Genomic DNA, 17,326 nt, shown 5'->3' on the forward strand with positions numbered 1-17,326 from the left:
TTCCCTTAAGCTACGAGCATCTATTGCTAGTTGACCAGTCATAATTATAATTTAGCTCCCATTGTGTTTAGTAAAATTTACTAGCCTAATTTAACTTTGTTTTTCAATAGGGAAACCTACTTTATCTAAATTTCCTTGTTGTTCTCGGTCAAGTTCATTAGAGATAATACAACTAACTCTGTCAAATCTCCATAATTTTGTGTGCCAAGGTCTATTGAAGATGATATACCTTTGGTATTGGTGATCCTTGGTTGTGGCTGGAATCTTTTCTTGTTAGCGGCCATAGAATTCCTCATCCAAGGTGCTTCCCACTGTGATGCTATTTAGGCTGGTTTGAGTTTTTAATTGTTTTAGTTGGAGCATCAGTATTCTTCATGACTTTGGGCAAAATTTAGAACTATATTTGATTTAAGTTTTAAAATTTTTAGTAGTCGGTGATCTTTGAATCAATGCTTGGAAGGTATTGTCTTGTAAATATTGGCCAAAAGAAAATAATTTGACTAGGCCTTAGTCCATTTTGGAGCCTATGAATTGTTGTAACTCCAGTCAAACTTTGCTTATTCTAGATAATTTTAATTTTGTTTTGAAGAGGTCGTAATCAGTTATTGTTGTTTGGGCTATTGTCCTTGGTTCTACACTTCTACCTTAGCATCCATTTCAGAGCAGTTCTATGCTTTGGCACATTTCTAGAGGAATTGTTTGATTTAGCATTAATTTTAATGCGATCTTGGTGTTGATGTTAATAGACATTTTGTGCTTCTTTAGTTAAATTCTATGAAGCAAGGACACAGACACGGGGACATGCAAACAGCTCGATACAGAGACAATAATATTACATAACTACAAAATATGTGATAAGACAAATCATAAACACATTATATTTCATAAATTAGTAATATGAAATATATTATTTATACTGATCTCTACTAAAGACATTGCAAGATTGTAGTGAATTCTACTTTTACGATAGAAATTGCCAGGTATTTAATAATTTAAGTTTATAAATGACTATATAACTATATAAAGCCTATATATTCATGTAGTCATTAAAAATATGTACATATATAATAATAGATTTTTAATATATTTTTCATATAATCAAAATTTCTTATAAAAAAATTAAAAGAAAAATACATGGAGCCAAAATAATATTGGTGGCACTGTGGTCTTATCCAAATGATATTTGAAAGCAAGATAATGCCGCACAACAAATCAAGTAGAAGGCGGTGCTGTTTGGAACATTGATTTTAACTTTTTCATTTATTATTTTTAATAACATTAACTCCATCATTATAATGCTAAGAAAGGGATGGAATGATGATGAATTAATTTAAACAGCAGTTGATATAGCTGGTTAGGGTTCATACTCGAGTTTGAAGATGAACTTGAAGGTCACGAAAATAAGACGACGACTGAAATGGATTATTAACTTTAAACGGTATGACACAACTTAGGTTACCTAGATGCCTTTGTCTACATCTTTCATGGAATGGCTTTGAAGGGCATGACTCAGCTTCTTCTTTGCATGATTGTCTTCGGTATCAAAGAAGAAGTGGTGGATTTGCAAGACGACTAACGAAGAGGTGGTGATGAAGACGGCTTCGTTTGATTGCAGATGTGAAGATGCAAGAAGAGGTGTAGATGTGATCAGATTGCAGCAGCTAGGGAAACTAGTTGTGCAATACTATGGGCATTATTTTCTTGTATGTTTTGGCTTTAATTTTTGTTGTTTTGAGTTCAGCGGGTCTTTGCTCATGGCTTACTTGTGTCTTGCTGTGTCCATTATGATGTAGACAAAGGGGTGGTCAACTCATGTAAAAAATAATTAGATTTTTGGCTTCTCTTGAGTCTACTAGCTCAATCAAAATTGAGCTGAAATTTTAGCTCATTTATGAGCTGGTCTTTAGTTCACTAATTGAACTAAGGGTTAGCTCATTATTAGCTATGATTTTAGCTCATAGTTATCTTTTTATTAAATGTATTTTTATACTTTTTATGTTTTTAATTATTGTTGTCTATTGGAATTCCAAACCGGCCTTTGGAATTCCAAGAAATGTCTTTTCCCATGAGGTGGCTCTTTAGCTTCCTCCATGGCCTTTAGTATTTTGTGCATTTGCCCCCTTGGATTCCGGCCGGCTACTGGTTTTCCCGTGCCTGGGCTCTTTCCCGTGACCGTGCCCCTTGGTGCCGGGCAGTCTCCTTGGTTCCCGTGGATGCCTCTTTGGTTCCTTGGCTTGAGATGTTTTTAGGTATTTTAATGCTATGTGATGTTTAGAATTCCTATGGGAATTTATTAGGTGTCTCTTGGTATTCCTCTTTCATACCTATAAATATGGGAGGATTTGTAATGTTTAAAAAAGGTGAATGATATGTTATTTTTGGAAATGTAAACCTGCGGGTTTGCTTTGGAAATCATGCGGGCTCTTTCCACCCTTTGTTTCTCATCCCTCGGAAATCCTGCAGGCTCTGTCCAACCTTTCTTCTCGGGCTTCTAATCTCTTTCGTCTCTCCGCAAGTGCTACTCCACCTGTATCCTTCGTCTCTAAGTGAAGCAACTTTAGGGTGTTGTCAAGTGAATGAGTCAAAGTTTTTAAGTCGGCTAAATTTTGCAAGAGTCATTGTTGTAAGTCTTTTGATTTCCAGTTTTTTACATTTTATTTAAAATGTAAGAGTTTGTTTTTCCCTTCCTCATCCTTAGTCGCTTCGTCTTTCGTGGATCTTAGTGGGTCGCTCGGTTTTCTTATTTGTGGGCGAAGGGTATAGGCACCCCTATATTTTTTGCCAGCATCACAATAAGTGTCGTAGTCTAATTTCACTTCAAGTATACTTTGGCACCATTTTTGATTTGTTAGACAAGGTTGGGATGTGTCGGGTCTGTGTCCATGTTTAACACGGACAAAGTCATTTGAAAGCGTCTGTTTTTCAATAGGTTAAATCTTTATTGGCCAAACTTTGTTTTCCTTGGTGTATTTAGACTATATTGGGACTTAATTAAATTAGTTTTGATCACAGTAAGTTAGGCTGGGCTCAAATTGTTTGTACTTGGTTTGAGTTGACATCAAATCTTTAAGATAGTTGAACTTGCTTGATATGGATAAACCAGGACAGTTTTGATCGTGTCAATTTTGTTAAATTTGGCATAATCGGGCAATTTGGATTATCATAATTGTCTGGTTTCATTTGAGACCGAATTAGGTTTGATATATCAATTATATAATTTGGTTGAACCGAGAAAAAGTTGTTATGGTTTAGGGGCTTCCAGGTTCATTGTCTTCACTTTTTTTCACATGTGATTAACTCAGTAAAAATGATCAACCAGATTCATTTAAGTTTGTTCTTGAACTGAACTTGGCTAGTTTGTTGATGTATTAAATCAAGTCTGAATATGTTTCTTTCGGGTTAGTATGTTTCACTTTGCTTGATCAAGCAATAAATCCAGTAAATTCACGTCAAAATGGCTTGATTTGTGCTAATTTGGGACTGACATAGGTTGATTAATGTCAAATGGCTTGGTTTGATATATATTGGACAAAACCAAGTTAATTCTAATCTTTATCAAGGTTTAAAATTGCGCAATTGAGTATTGAGTCGTTTTTCTTTTGTGAGGAGAGGCATATGCCTCAAGGCGTTTGGAGGCGTAAGCTTTTAAATCCAAATTGCTTAAAGTGAAAATAAAGGTTAAAAATGATTTTTTGTATAATACCTAAATAGTTTGTTAAATAATTACGTATTATATTTCTTGTTGAACTATGAAGTAACAAATTAACATATATATGAAACAAAAAGTTGCACAAGATGTAAAGTGACAAGTGATTAATTGCGTGCAATATAATTCAAATCCAAATATTATAAGACTAAAACAACATGAAATATAGGAATTAGGTAAAAGTATCCTATAAAATCAAGTTCAACTCCAAATTCTTTCTTTCTCAATTCGCTACTCATCCACATTTAATTTTTTAAAAAAATTGACATAATTGACAACAACTCATAAATCATCTACACTGCCATCACTGAGGGGGTCTTTATTTGAGTCATCATCATAACAAATTGGTCTCTCCTCTACTTCATCCTGTGGAGCTCAATGCATCTCTATCTGTTTCTTCTTCATTTATTTCGGTTAATTTCCTCTTTCATAAATATTTTTCATCAACATAAAGATTAAAATAATACTCCAAAATTTTTAGAGGAAGAGGTGATGGTGTGTGGCTTTCAAGTGATTCTTGGTGGTGGCTATGATAGTAGTTGCCACGACAAAGGTGGTGGGCTGGAGGTTGAGATGGTTGAGAGGAAGTTGTTGCAGCTTGGGGGTGCATGAAGGCATGATTTGTTCGGGGCTTTAATTTATGATTCAGGTAAGCATTAATAAAAAGTTTATAAATCGGGTGAGGTGTCGCCATAAAATATGTTGGAGAATTTTTGTATCCTCAAACGGATTGCATACTTTATTATCGAGCATGACATAAGAATTATGATATATTACCCCGGAGGGTAAAAATATCATTTCCTTATGAACTCAATGATAAAATTTACAATTTAACAGAGATTCCCCCACTCGATGTTTGGTCGAGCGGGGTTTATTTATTTCTGGGGTACAGACGTCCCATAGGGGCAAACCCCTGTGGTTAATTACATCCCAAGTTTTGGCTTGGGAAGACTTTTGATTAAACTAGTGATTTTGCTTTATTGGAAGTCATTTTAGACATTGGCTAAAGTTCGCTTTTTGTTTTAAAATCCATGAAAGTCTTGCTTAAAGGTTTTGGCCCTTTAGAATTTCAAGGAAGATGTTTGATCAACATAGAATCAGATTTTGGAATGAAGGTCAAGGGAGGTGAAGTAGGAGCACTTGATTTTGAGGGAAACTCAGAGGTGTTCAAACTATCCTATGTTGGGCTTTACATTTTTGAATCTAATTTTGGTTTAAGTTGATATTTTTATTAGAAGATTGGGGCTTACATCCCAACAACACTTGTTGGAGGAATTGCCCGAAAGATGAGGACTTATAGGGTGATTTGGAATCAACCCATGCCTCGGACCCTAAGACTAAGGTGAGGACTACCGATAGGTAGTGCATCGAACCTAAATCTAACGAGTGCAAAGGGACTTACAAACTACACCTCACAAGAGGTATAGCCTGCATGACCTCTGGATTTATTGTCCCGCATGGAAGGGACTACCAGCTAACCCTCCTAATCGCTTTTAAAACCATGCCATCTGGTCTCAATGCAAATTTAGAGTGGGAAGGCTGTTTTTTTATTTAGAAGGTAGGACTTATAGCTTGACTTTGAGGCCAAGATGCCTATGCATGTAGGTATGCATATGCTGACTCATAAAGAAAAGATTTTTTTTATTATCTAATTCTTAAGTGAGGGCTTTCTATATGCAAAATGCTTTGGGCTATGCATGATTGTTTTAATTTTTAGAAAAATTGGCTCCTTTAAAGGGAGACATGCAAGACTTTCTTATTTATTAGAAAATCGTGGAGCCTAAATCAATTTTTTTGATTGATTACATTTTAATAGGCAGAAATCTTATTTTTTTGTCTTAAGAACCTATTGTATCAAAAGTCCAAGCCACTCCCAAGCAAAAAAAGAACGAAATTTAGGAAAAAGATGCATTTCTATTGCACAACCAGATAAACAATCAAAGCATGCTTTTATTTATGAATAAAGTATAAGGAATGAAAACAGAATCCACATTATTACAACCAGATTTGGCAGCTGAGTCGCCTGCATTATACAACCCAGTCAAATTTACAGACTCTACTTGTGGGGTTCTTCAGGCTCTTGACTTTTGAATGGACATTGGGCTTCACTTTTGACAGGTACATCCTTCTAGTCCACTTCATTCTTTTGCTCCAAACCCCCACAAGTTTCATACAATTACAATTATATCAAATACATGTTTGAAAAGAAAAGAGACTCAAACTTGCAGTGGATTAGAAGCAGTTTATATAATAAAGCATCACATTAAGAATTTTGTTTAGCATTTAGAGTGCCAAACGCATGCTTCTACCCTATTGGCCACATCTTTGGGGGTTTTTAAGCAGCACCTGTCATGCAAGCAATTTATTATTTATGAGCGCCCCCCCTTTTATATATGGTCACCTGCAAGAAGAACATGTATATTTCTACACTATCCACTTAAGGGCAAGTGCCCACAACGCAGATAATTCAAGGGCAATCACACCACAACATCAAACACATGCGTAGAAAAGAAAAATCCTAATCCTAGCATGCCTAATGGGCTGTGCACCTAAGTGTGTGAGGCTTGTGTAGTATGTCACACTAAGGGTGTTTGATTTTATTTTGGATTGAAGATGTTTAATCTTTATCCAAGGGTGATTTCATTTTAAGTTGTTTGTGACTTAAAGATTTTATTTTATTTTTAAGTGTTTCATATTTAGGAGGGTTATGAAGAACCTATAAAGTAACCACTGCTTACTTTTGGGCAAGCCTGTCATTTATGAATCCTAAAATACAATGATGTAGGCATCTCACCTTTGAGGTAGATGATTGATCGTTGCATCAAAAGGAACCTAAGTAATTTTTAGGTGTTTTTAGAGTTCTCTTAGTGTTTGGATAAGAAAAATATCTATCTAATAGGGTAAGATAGATATGCCTAAGGGGTTTCACTTAGGACTTAGTGAACTCCATCCAATATGGTAGGATGAACTTCAACAGAAAGGACAACTCCTAAGGGACATTTATAGGTTTAGCATTTTAAATGTCATAGGAGAGGTCACTCAATTTGGGTTGAATGAAAGTGATTACTTAGATTTTGAATCTAAGAAAGGTGTCCAACATATAGCTTTTGGGCTATATGTGGAAGAATTCTCCTTAGCTTTTGGAGCTAAGAGGATAAAGATAGGAATCCAACATTTAGCTTTGGGCTAAATGTAGGGGAATTCCCTCTAGTTTTTGGAGCTAAAGAGAGGGAAAATCTCGTACAACTTTGGAGTTGGAGGAGAGAGAACCTATAGCTTTTGGGCTAAGGTATGACATCTTCTAAGGCCTTTGAAACCTATGGAAGTGAAGGAAGATTAGTAGCTTTGAGACTATGAATCAAAAGGATGTCTCCGTAAATTATTGTATTCAAGGAGTTGAGTTTCATTTGCTTAATTTGGATTAGGCAAACAAATGTGAGTCAATTATTGAGTTTAGCTCAATAAGTGAGAAAGATTTGTAACCTTGGAGTTACAAATCAAGAGAGATTATCATTGAACTTTTATGTTAAATGATGGGTATTTAGTTTACTAAGTTTGGATTAAGCAAACATGAGAAGATGATGTGTAGATTTGGCCTACACATCAAGGATTATTTGGACTTTTAGGTGTCCAAAGAGAGGAACTCATTCACCAAATTTGGTTAGGAGAATGGAAGAAAGATAGGAGTTTCTCCTTTGCTTGCTATGGGATTATTTGTTGAATTTGGTTCAACAAATAAATAACTTTGGATTAAACTACTTGTTGATTTTGATTCAACAAATAGGTGATTTGGAATAAGATTGATTCACTCAAACTTTAATACAACTTTTGAGTTGTAGAAAGGAGAAGGGAAGATGCAACTTTGGGTTGCAAGCTTCTAAAACCTCTTTAAACACTTGGAGTTCAAAGAGGGGAATTCATTCTCCCAACTTGGGTTTGGAGCATGAAGATGGATTTGGAAGCTCTCCTACAATCTTAACTTGTAGGAAAGGGGAAATGCAACTTAGAGGTTGCAAATCATAGAAATCCTTTGAAGATTTGGTGCTCAAGAGAGATGTGTACATTCTCCTAATTTTGAATTTTTGGAGAATGAGATAGTTTTCCTACAACTTTTGGGTTGTAGAAAGGGGGAAATCGTGTGCAACTAATAAGTTGCAAGTTAGAGGAATTTCTTTGAGCATTTGGTGTTCAAAGGAAATGACACACATTCACTTGATTTAGGCTAAGTGAATGAAGAGATTTTCTACACTTTTGTTTTGGTAGAAAGAGGAAATAATGTGCAACTTAAAGGTTCCACATTCATGAGTATCCTTGAACATTTGGTGTTCAAAAGGGGAATGACCATTCTTCTAGATTTGGGCTTAGGAGAATGAGAGGACTTTCTACAACTCTTAAGTTGTAGAAGAGAGAAGCAACAAGCAACATTTGGATTGCATGTTGAAAGTGATTCCTTGGACATTTGGTGTCCAAGGAGGGGTATTCATTTGCTTAATTAGTGGCTAAGCAAATGAGGAAGACTAGGATTTGAATCCTATGTCTAGAGGATTATTCGTTGGTTTGGGTTCCAACCAATAAATGATTTGATAAACTTCCTACAACTTTGAGGTTAAAGGAAGAAGATGGTTTGTTTGTTGTAGGTTCCAACAAAAGGATGTATAGCTTAGAATTTAGTTCCAAGCTACAATGATTCATGTACTCTACCACTTGGAGCTTCGAGAACGCTCCATGGATTGTACATTGGGAAGGGTGGTTCATTTGTTAATTTCATGACTTAACAAACAAAGGTTTGGACTTAGGATTTGGTCATAAGGTCCTTAAGATTCATGTGATAGAATAATTTAGAGCTTTGAGGGTGCTCCAACATATCGCACACGAAGGGGATATTTGTTGGTTTATGTTCCAACAAAAGGGATGAAAGAACTTGAGATTTGGTTCCAAGTTGCAAATGATTCATACAATCTAAAACTTGGAGCTTTGAGAATGCTCCAAGCATTATGTACGAGAGAAGATTCTCCATTCCTCCATGAATGTTTTGGATTCATGGAAAGAGGAGATGTGCGTTTGAAAGGAATTTTCCTATGTCCTTTAGAGTGTTTTGGACTCAATTAGGAAAGGGAAGAATTGATTTCCTAAGGTTTTGGAGAGGTCTGTAGATCAATTTTGGCATGATCTAGAAACTTGGATAGGCGATATCTATCCTTATGATTTCTAAGAGATTTAAGATCAATTGCGGTATGATCTAAGAAGAACCTAAAATGCATGCATGTGTAGATGATTCTATAGATCCGGGAATTTTAGTGAATCTCACCTTAAACATTTAATTTTGGAAGTTATAAAATAGAGTTAAATAATCCCAAAACATGAGAGGTCATGTGCCTTTGAGGGTCCATAAAACATCTCAAGTTCATTTCTTTGAATTAAATAAGCCTATTTAATCATCTTCCAAACTTTCATAAGTTAAGGATTGCAATCCAAATCATGCAAACTAATTTAGTTAAGTATGCAAACATTTGGCTTGGAGATATCTACCATTTGTCTTTCATTCCAAATTTGAAGATATATCGAAAGCGAATCCAAATAATTTCTTTTGTCATGGGATTTGAAACATGAACTTGAGGGTTCATGAAAGACCCCACCATTTGTTTGCAAGCTTCCAAAATCAATTGGCTTCACTTTCTATGACATTCTATAAATTCAAACGAAATCACAAATGCTAACGATGTAATTCCCAAATATCTAAGTTAATTTTGTCATAACTTACAATTTGCTAAAAGTGACATGCATGTTACAATATGTGAGAGTCCCTACACATTGTCATTCAAGATATAGTTGAGTGACAATACTTAGCCTAAGGTTTGATCGTAGGCGAAGGTATTAGGCACAAAATGAATGCTCTTACATGCATTTGAGGGGTTGTCGGATACAAATCCGACCACCCTGTGCATATGGCATGTCTCTTTGGCTCTCACAAGAGAGCAAACAAACGGAAATCATCGAATTTCCATTGTTTTGCGGAGAGGACAGCGCACATAGGTTTTGGGGAAGCAAGCAAATGAAGTTTCTAAGGGACTTATGGCTTGGGGATGTCATCCACACATCAATGGCCTTCGGGGACCCTAGGTCTCACTAAGTTTTTGGGTTTTACCTCACCCGGGTTGCCCTAGCGCTCCAAACCAAGTTCCGGCTCGCTGTCCAAGTCCTTTGAAAGCTCCAAGCTGCTGTCCAAGGACTCTTCCCAAGGAAGAAGACCGCTGTCCAAGCCGTTCCGGACGTCGCCGTCGCTGTCCAAGCCTTTCCGGAGGGTGGATTTGCTGTCCAAACTGCTCCGGACAGCAGTTTTCACTGTTTGGATGTTCCCGGAGGCTGCGTGGCTGCTGGCAGGTTTTTCCCAACGTTGCCGCTGCTGTTTGGGAGGTTTTGGAGGCTTCCTTTGCTGTTTGAAAACTTCCAACAGCCTCCAAATCGCCACGAACTCGTTGGAGTTGAAGGAGGAAGGGGGAGAAGCCACTAACTTTGCTGATTTTTGAGGAAGGAAGTGAATGGAGGGCTTAACCTTTGATTTACTTCTTGAGAATGAAGAAAAAGCCCTCAAATCTCCAACTCCATCTTCCTTTTCCTTAGAAGGGCCGCCTGCAAGAAGCTTTGGCTCGTTGGAAGAGGGGCGACGGGCCATGCGGTGGAGTCGCACGCAAGGGAGAGGAGTTCCGCCCCCTTCCCTCTCGCTTCCTCGCGTTTCTTTTCCTCTCTTCAGGACGGGCCGAACAAAGAAGCAACGGGTGAGCCGATCGCCCCCCCCCCCCCCCCCCCCCCCCCCCCCCCCCCCCCCCCCCCCCCCCCACCCCCCCCCCCCCCCCCCTCCCGCGCGCGCTCTGTCTGGGACAGAACCAAAACGGGGGAGCCGAATGCTCCCCCTTTCTCTTCTTGCGTGCTCTTGGAGAGCATGAGCAGCAGCAAAAAGCCGCCGCCCCAAATGGACCAATCCCCTCTCATGCGTGAAACGAGAGGTTTTAGGGCAGATTTTACAAGAAATCTAAGCCGTCCGTTTAGATTTCAGATTTAGGTATTTGATTTAGCTTAAATCAATCAATTGGGGCTGAAATTGAGTCCGAATCGAACTCGACTCAAACCGATTTGGGTCGGTTTGGGTCCGAGTGGCTCTGATCAAGTTAATTTTGTGAAATTAAGCTTGAATCGACACCAAATTCTGTCGAATTGGGCTCGACGATACTCGACGGGGTTCGATTTAAATTGATTTGATTTTAATTAAATTAAATTGGGTTTAATTTAATTAAATTGAGGCTCAATTTGGATCAATTTTGCCTTTACGATGATCGATTTAGTTGATCGAGCCTAGTCGGGCTCGATCGGGGTCGAGTCGATGCGAAAATATTCGTCAACATGAGGCATACGCCTCATGCTTGTAAGGCGAGGTGCGTCTCAGCCAAGCTGAAGCGCAAGTCTCATAAAATAAGCTTGAGGCGTAAGCCTCATGGCGTTTTTCACTGGAATTATGCTGAGTCAGGTCTCAAGGCGAGTCTCATATTGTGCAATTTTAAACAATGGTCCTTATTGATTTGGGTTGAATATGCTAAATGATTTCAGTTCGAAATTTGCTTGCTTTGTTAGGAGACTGGTTATTCAAATTGACTGGTGTTGTTTTGAATACTTTTAGCCTAAATACAGTTATGGTTTTGCAAAAGAATATATTCAATGGCCATGTCCACAAAGGATCTATTTTTAGCGTAATAGAACTGAGTTTAAGTTAGGGGTTCCAATTAAAACTCAACTTTAAGCAAACCCTCTTGAAGTTTATTCACCAAATTTCATTCTGAAAATTTTCATAGGAATCGGTGGCAGTGGCTAAGCATCTATATGAGCAACTGGGAGCATGTGATAGTAGTGTGTCTTGGGTGGCAATTGAAGGAAAACAATGTGGCACTTATTATGTTTCTGTGGCCAAAGAGGCAGAAGAGTGCTCTAGGAGAAGTAAAAAGATGCTATGGTGTATTGGTAGCTGTTGGGAATGCTTGTTGGTGACTGTATTGGGATATATGGGCGTGGAGATGGTTGTAATGGTTATCCCGTAGATTATCAAAGGTGGCATATTGGTTTCATGCATGAGTAGAGGTTATGGCAACAGTAACATGATAAAAATAATAAGATTTATTTATTCATTATTAAATTTATCTAAGCATTACACATGCTAGTTTTTATTTTTTATTTTTTTTATCATTATTTCAATTGTTTGATTGAAATAATACAACAACGACAACGTCAAGACTTTATCCCACTACATGGGGTCGTCTACAAGAATCCTTTTTCTCCATTGTGTCATGTTAATAGTCAAATTCTCATTGAATTCTAATAAAAAAAGTCATTTATAATATTTTCTAAACAAGTCTTTTTAGGACTACCTTAACTTTTCTTAACGTAGTTCAAATCTTATACATCTACTCTCCTAAGAGGGTCATCGGAAGGCCTACGTTTTGCATGACCAATCCATCTAAGGCGACTTTCTCTAATCTTATTTGTAACTGGAACTACTCCAACCTTTTCCTGGATATGCTCGCTTCATATTCTGTCTCTAAGATTAAGTCCACTCATCCACCTGAGCATCCTCATCTTAGCAATACTTTAACTTAATATTATGCTTCTCTTTTAATGGCCAACATTATGCACCATAAAGCATTGCAGGTCTCACCAACATCTTATAGAATTTTCCCTTAAGTTTGTGGGGTACTTTTCTATCACATAATAAGCCCGATGCATTCCTCCACTTCAACTATCCAACTTGAATTCGACTAATAATATCCCCATCTATTTCAGCATCTCTCTGGACAAACACCCAAAATATATAAACCATGTACTCTTATTAATGACTTGATCGTCCAAAGTCACAATCCCCCACTAGAACTTTTACTACTAAAATTATACTCCATGTATATGGTTTCAGATCTACTAAAAAAAAACCTTTAAACTCTAAGGTTGATCTCCATAAATCATGTTTACCTTCAACTCCCTCACTACTCTTATCCACACGAAGAATATCATCAACAAAAACACACACTAGGGTACATATTCTTGCAAATGTCTAGTGAGAATATCCATGACTAAAGCAAAAATATATGGGCTTAAGGTTGATCCTAGATGTAATTCAGCTTGTGTTTGAACACAAGTAACAACTCCCTTCAACTCCCTCACTACTCTTATCTACCTTGTGTTTGAACACAAGTAACAACTCCTTCATACATATCTTTAATGACTTCAATATAAGCATTATTAACCCCTTTATTTTATAGAACTCTCCATAGCACTTCTCTTGAAAATTTATCAAAGGCTTTCTCTAAATCAATAAATATCATATGTAGATCCTCCTTGTTCTCTCTAAACTTTTCCATCAACCCTCTCAATAAATGAATAGCTTTCAGAGTAGACCTGATGTAGGACTATAATGCATGCAATAACTTGAAAAGAACTTGCACGATTTATTGCTTAGAATAATAGTGATTATAACTATTAGCAAATAAAATGACAAAATAAAACGTAGGAGCGGTCACTTCCGTTTAGGCCAAGTTGCACAATAAGAGATTTGAATCATCAAAATAACATAGGAAATTAACAACATGCAAATATAATAGCTTTTAACGAAAATCCCTAATCTAACAATAAGATTAGAAACAAATGAAGTGCACTCAATCCCTACGTTTACTAAGCTTGACAGAGTTAGGCGAACATGATCTTCATGACTAAAATCAAATCACAAGCAAGAGGGTTAGACTAAAGAAATACATGAAGAGGAAGATTAGAAGTCCTTTGTTAAGGATCGGATGTAATCTTTCACTGTACGATACCAAGTTGCTCTTCAATAGCCTCGACCAAGGTGTCCAAGATGCGTTCTGCGTACTCTTCTACGGTGTGGTCGATGCACGGATTGACGTCGAAGAAGGTTGAGTGCAGGATGTAAACAAATCCTTGCTCGTCATAGGAGAGGTCGTAATCAAGCTCCTGATCGGCCATGCATGTCTTTGATATTAAGATGTTGGCGACGATTGTTGAGACTTCCCTTGGGGACTCCTATTGAGATGGAGAAGATAAGTTAGATAAATCAAGAGGGAAAAGGAGAGTATGTGGCTGGCCAAGGGTGAGGGCTAGTGTGAGGGATTTAGTTCGGATTTTGGAGAGAGATGTGGGGATATTTGAATTCAAACTTCCTAAGTATTCTCTTGAGTGAGAATAATTAAAGTAAGAGAGAAAGGAAAGAGGGGGGCGGTGACAAGGTAGGATTGGGAGGGGCTTAATTCAATTCCATAAGGAGAAACTACCTTATGGAAAGAAATTAAGTTTATGGGAGCATGGGGATTTCATTCAAGTGAGGTAATGTGGATTTGGAATTATTTCCAAGAGAGGGTGGAGGGATTAGAAAATAAATCCAAAGGGGTTTAATGAGGGGGCCGGCAGCATCAAGGGCTAGGGAGGATTAATGGGGGGAATTAAAGCTTCTTGATTTGGGTTTAGGAATTAGGAAATGTTTTAATTAAATACAATTTGAATTTGAAAGTCAAATAGATTTAATTTAGGAACTTTCCTAAAATAGATTTAGTAATTTAGGAAAGATTTTAAATTTCAAATTAAATGAATTTGAATTCAAAATTTGTCCAAATTATTTCAATCCAAATTAGGCAACACAAAACAACTCCCAAAGGCAGCACAGGAACCGGGTAGAGGAAGCCACGGGAAAACAGCCAGGGATCAAACCGAAAAGCTAACACAAAAATCGGGTAGAGGCAACGACAGGAAAGTAGCCAGGGAGGAACCCAAAAAACCAACACAGGGGACCAGAACATGCACCCACCGACTAGTCATGGGAACAACACAAGGGAAAAATTGAGGGGACACAAGAAGGGGAATAGGCATGCTCCACTCCACATAATGAGCTAAAAGAAGAATCACTTTTCAAATTTATGAGCTAAGTAGTGCAATTACTCCAAATAATGAGGTAAACATCAGCTCAAGCATTAATGAGCTAGCACCAAGAAGATCCCAAGTTTTTAGCTAAAAACCAATGCAACCAAAGCCCAAACCGAGAGCAGCAAATAGCCCAAAGAACAACAGGACCCAAAATGCTAGCAAACTCAAGTCTTGCCATGCGCAAGCATATCCTACCATGATCATTGGATGTTATCCATCATTGGATAGCATATAAAAAAAACATAAAACACAATAATATTCAATTACATCAAAACAAAAATAAGCCAAAATATGAATGCATCATATTAGAGTGAGTCACCTTAAATGGTTTGGTCACATAAAACGGCGGCTTTCCGATGATCCGGTTAGGAGAATAGATGTATTAGATTTAATTTATGTTAAGAAATGTAATGGTAGACCTAAAAATACTTGGTTAGAAAATATTAGAAATGTCCTTTCTTTATTAGATCTAAATGAGAATTTGACTCTTAACAGGACACAATGGAGAAAAAGGATTCATGTGGCTGACCCCACGTAGTGGGATAAAGGCTTGATGTTGTTGTTGTTGTATCATTATTTCAATTGTTTCACTTGAACATGAATTCCTGTCCTTTAATTTTTTCTTCTTAAAAGCGATTGATTAAGGCATGCCTGTGGCTGAGTGAGCATCATGCTGGTTGGCTTTTGCTTAGAAACAAGTTGAGACTTACCACTGCGAGGATGCTATGTGTACGGGTTAGAACCAAAGTGGAAATGCCATCCATTTGTAAGGACACATCAAACTTATTGGTCACAAAAATCAAGTCTGTGAGACTTGCCCATGTGTCAGGGTGTTTCATACGACTGGCTGCTATAAAAAAGAAAATCGTTATTTGGGTCTGATTTTCCCTGAATTGAGGACTTAACCTGCCGACCCCACGTAGTGGGACAAAGGCTTGATGTTGTTGTTCTTGTTGTTTTTGAGGACTTAAAATGCCTAATGGTAAATAGTTTGCGCAGGGAATTCAAACAAGGTTGCAAATCTCTCTAGGGAATACTAAGGGGAGTTACTAGATTTTTATCTAATCATTGGTCAGGTCGTGCTGAACGGTGAATAGTCTGTGTTAGGAAAATCAAACAAGGTTGCAAATCTCCCGAGGGTAATGTATTCATTAGTCTCACTGGGTTGGTTTTTGATCTCCGTCAAGGGTTTCCTTTTCTTGCTTGAAAACATTTCTTCCCTCTTTTTTTTTTTTTTTTCTTTAACTTAGGTTCTTATTTTCTTTTGATTTTTGCTTTTGTAGACATAGTTGCTTGAACTTTTTGGGGCCATATGTTGCTTGCAATGCTCGCCTATTTTCTGTTATTCAAACTGCATTTACTTCCATTATTTAGTTTCTGTGAGTTGATAGTGCTTTTATTTGCAGAGCATAGAGCAAATTGGAAACAGGGCAGACCGCATGAGAATCACTTCAGAAGATCTGTACTTGTATTCTAGTACTGATGTTGAGGTGCATTTTTTAGTATTGTTCTTCAATTTTCTTAACATTTTACGAGTATTTGATTTACATGCATTTTACTTCTCTAAATGTACAGGTGTCTGAATTCATGGATGATTTACCTCCATGCTTAAATAAACTGATAGGAATTACTTGGTTCACAAGTAATTCTAACCCAAACCAATAAATTTACAGCAGCAAACTGCTGTCCACAGCAGAGAAAAAAGCAGGAAAATAGGGAAATCTGAGAGAAAACGCAAGAAACGGCTTGTATTTCACTAGCAATGAAAGCAAAACAAAGAAAGATACAACGTTCTTCGATTCGAGAGAAAGAACAACTCTCCACAAGTCTCTTGCAAACCCTAGAGCCCAAGAACACCAAGAGATCTCAAGCTTCTCATTCAAATTCAAGATGATCCCTAATTCCCCCTAATCTCCTAATTAAACAAAAATAATCATAAAGGACAATAATGGATTTCCTAAAATAGCCCCCTTCATTCAAATTTCTTCCTCCCAAATCAGAATTAATCCCACGTGGGGTCCACAGGGAGTTCCGCCCCTTGCTGCTGTTTCCGCCCAGCCCGTCTTTCGTAGCAGTGGACCGGTCCCTGTTGGACCGGTCCAACCGGCCCATCCTGGGCCCTCTAACATTACTCCTCTCCCAAAAACTCACCTTGTCCTCAAGGTGAAAATTGGGGAACTGTTGCTTCACAATTTCATAAGGCTCCCAAGTAGCTTCGTAAGCGGGAAGATTCTTTCATTTAATCAACACCTCCTTGTTTCCTTTTTTATCAATCCTTACTCCTTGCAACTCCATAGGTTCCACGATCACCTCTAACTCCCCTGTCAAAGATGCTGGTAGCTCCGCACTAGCTACATGTTCCCCTAATGCTCTCCTCAGTTGTGACACATGGAACACTGGGTGTATGGTAGCAGAAGAGGGCAACTTCAGATGATACGCCACTGCTCCGATCTTGTCCAACACTTCGTAGGGGCCAAAATATCTTGGCGTCAATTTCTCATTCCTTCTTCTCGCTACTGTCCTTTGCCTGTAGGGTCGTAGTTTTAGAAATACCTTCTCTCCCACTTCAAACTGTTTGTCTCTCCTGTGTGAATCTGCCTGCTTCTTCATGATCTGTTGAGCCCTCATCAGATGCTTCTTTAATTCTTCCAG

The 17,326-nt window shown here is 37.8% G+C and overlaps 1 protein-coding gene across 5 annotated transcripts in view; it reads left to right on the top strand.

The window, feature by feature from the left end:
* LOC110103111 (DNA repair protein RadA) overlaps positions 1 to 17,326 on the top strand; it is a 112,833-nt gene that overhangs the window by 25,897 nt on the left and 69,610 nt on the right. For all 5 annotated transcript variants that reach the window (XR_003700560.1, XM_020831685.2, XM_028694368.1 and 2 more), the window contains one exon: positions 16,081 to 16,164. Coding sequence is in view for 4 of the 5 variants with exons in the window: in XM_020831685.2 (XP_020687344.1) it covers positions 16,081 to 16,164 (84 nt within the window). In the remaining variant the exon portion in view is untranslated. The remainder of the gene's footprint in view (positions 1 to 16,080; positions 16,165 to 17,326) is intronic.

Source organism: Dendrobium catenatum, unplaced genomic scaffold, assembly GCF_001605985.2.
Source record: "Dendrobium catenatum unplaced genomic scaffold, ASM160598v2 fragScaff_scaffold_465, whole genome shotgun sequence".
NCBI classification, from domain to species: Eukaryota; Viridiplantae; Streptophyta; class Magnoliopsida; order Asparagales; family Orchidaceae; genus Dendrobium; species Dendrobium catenatum.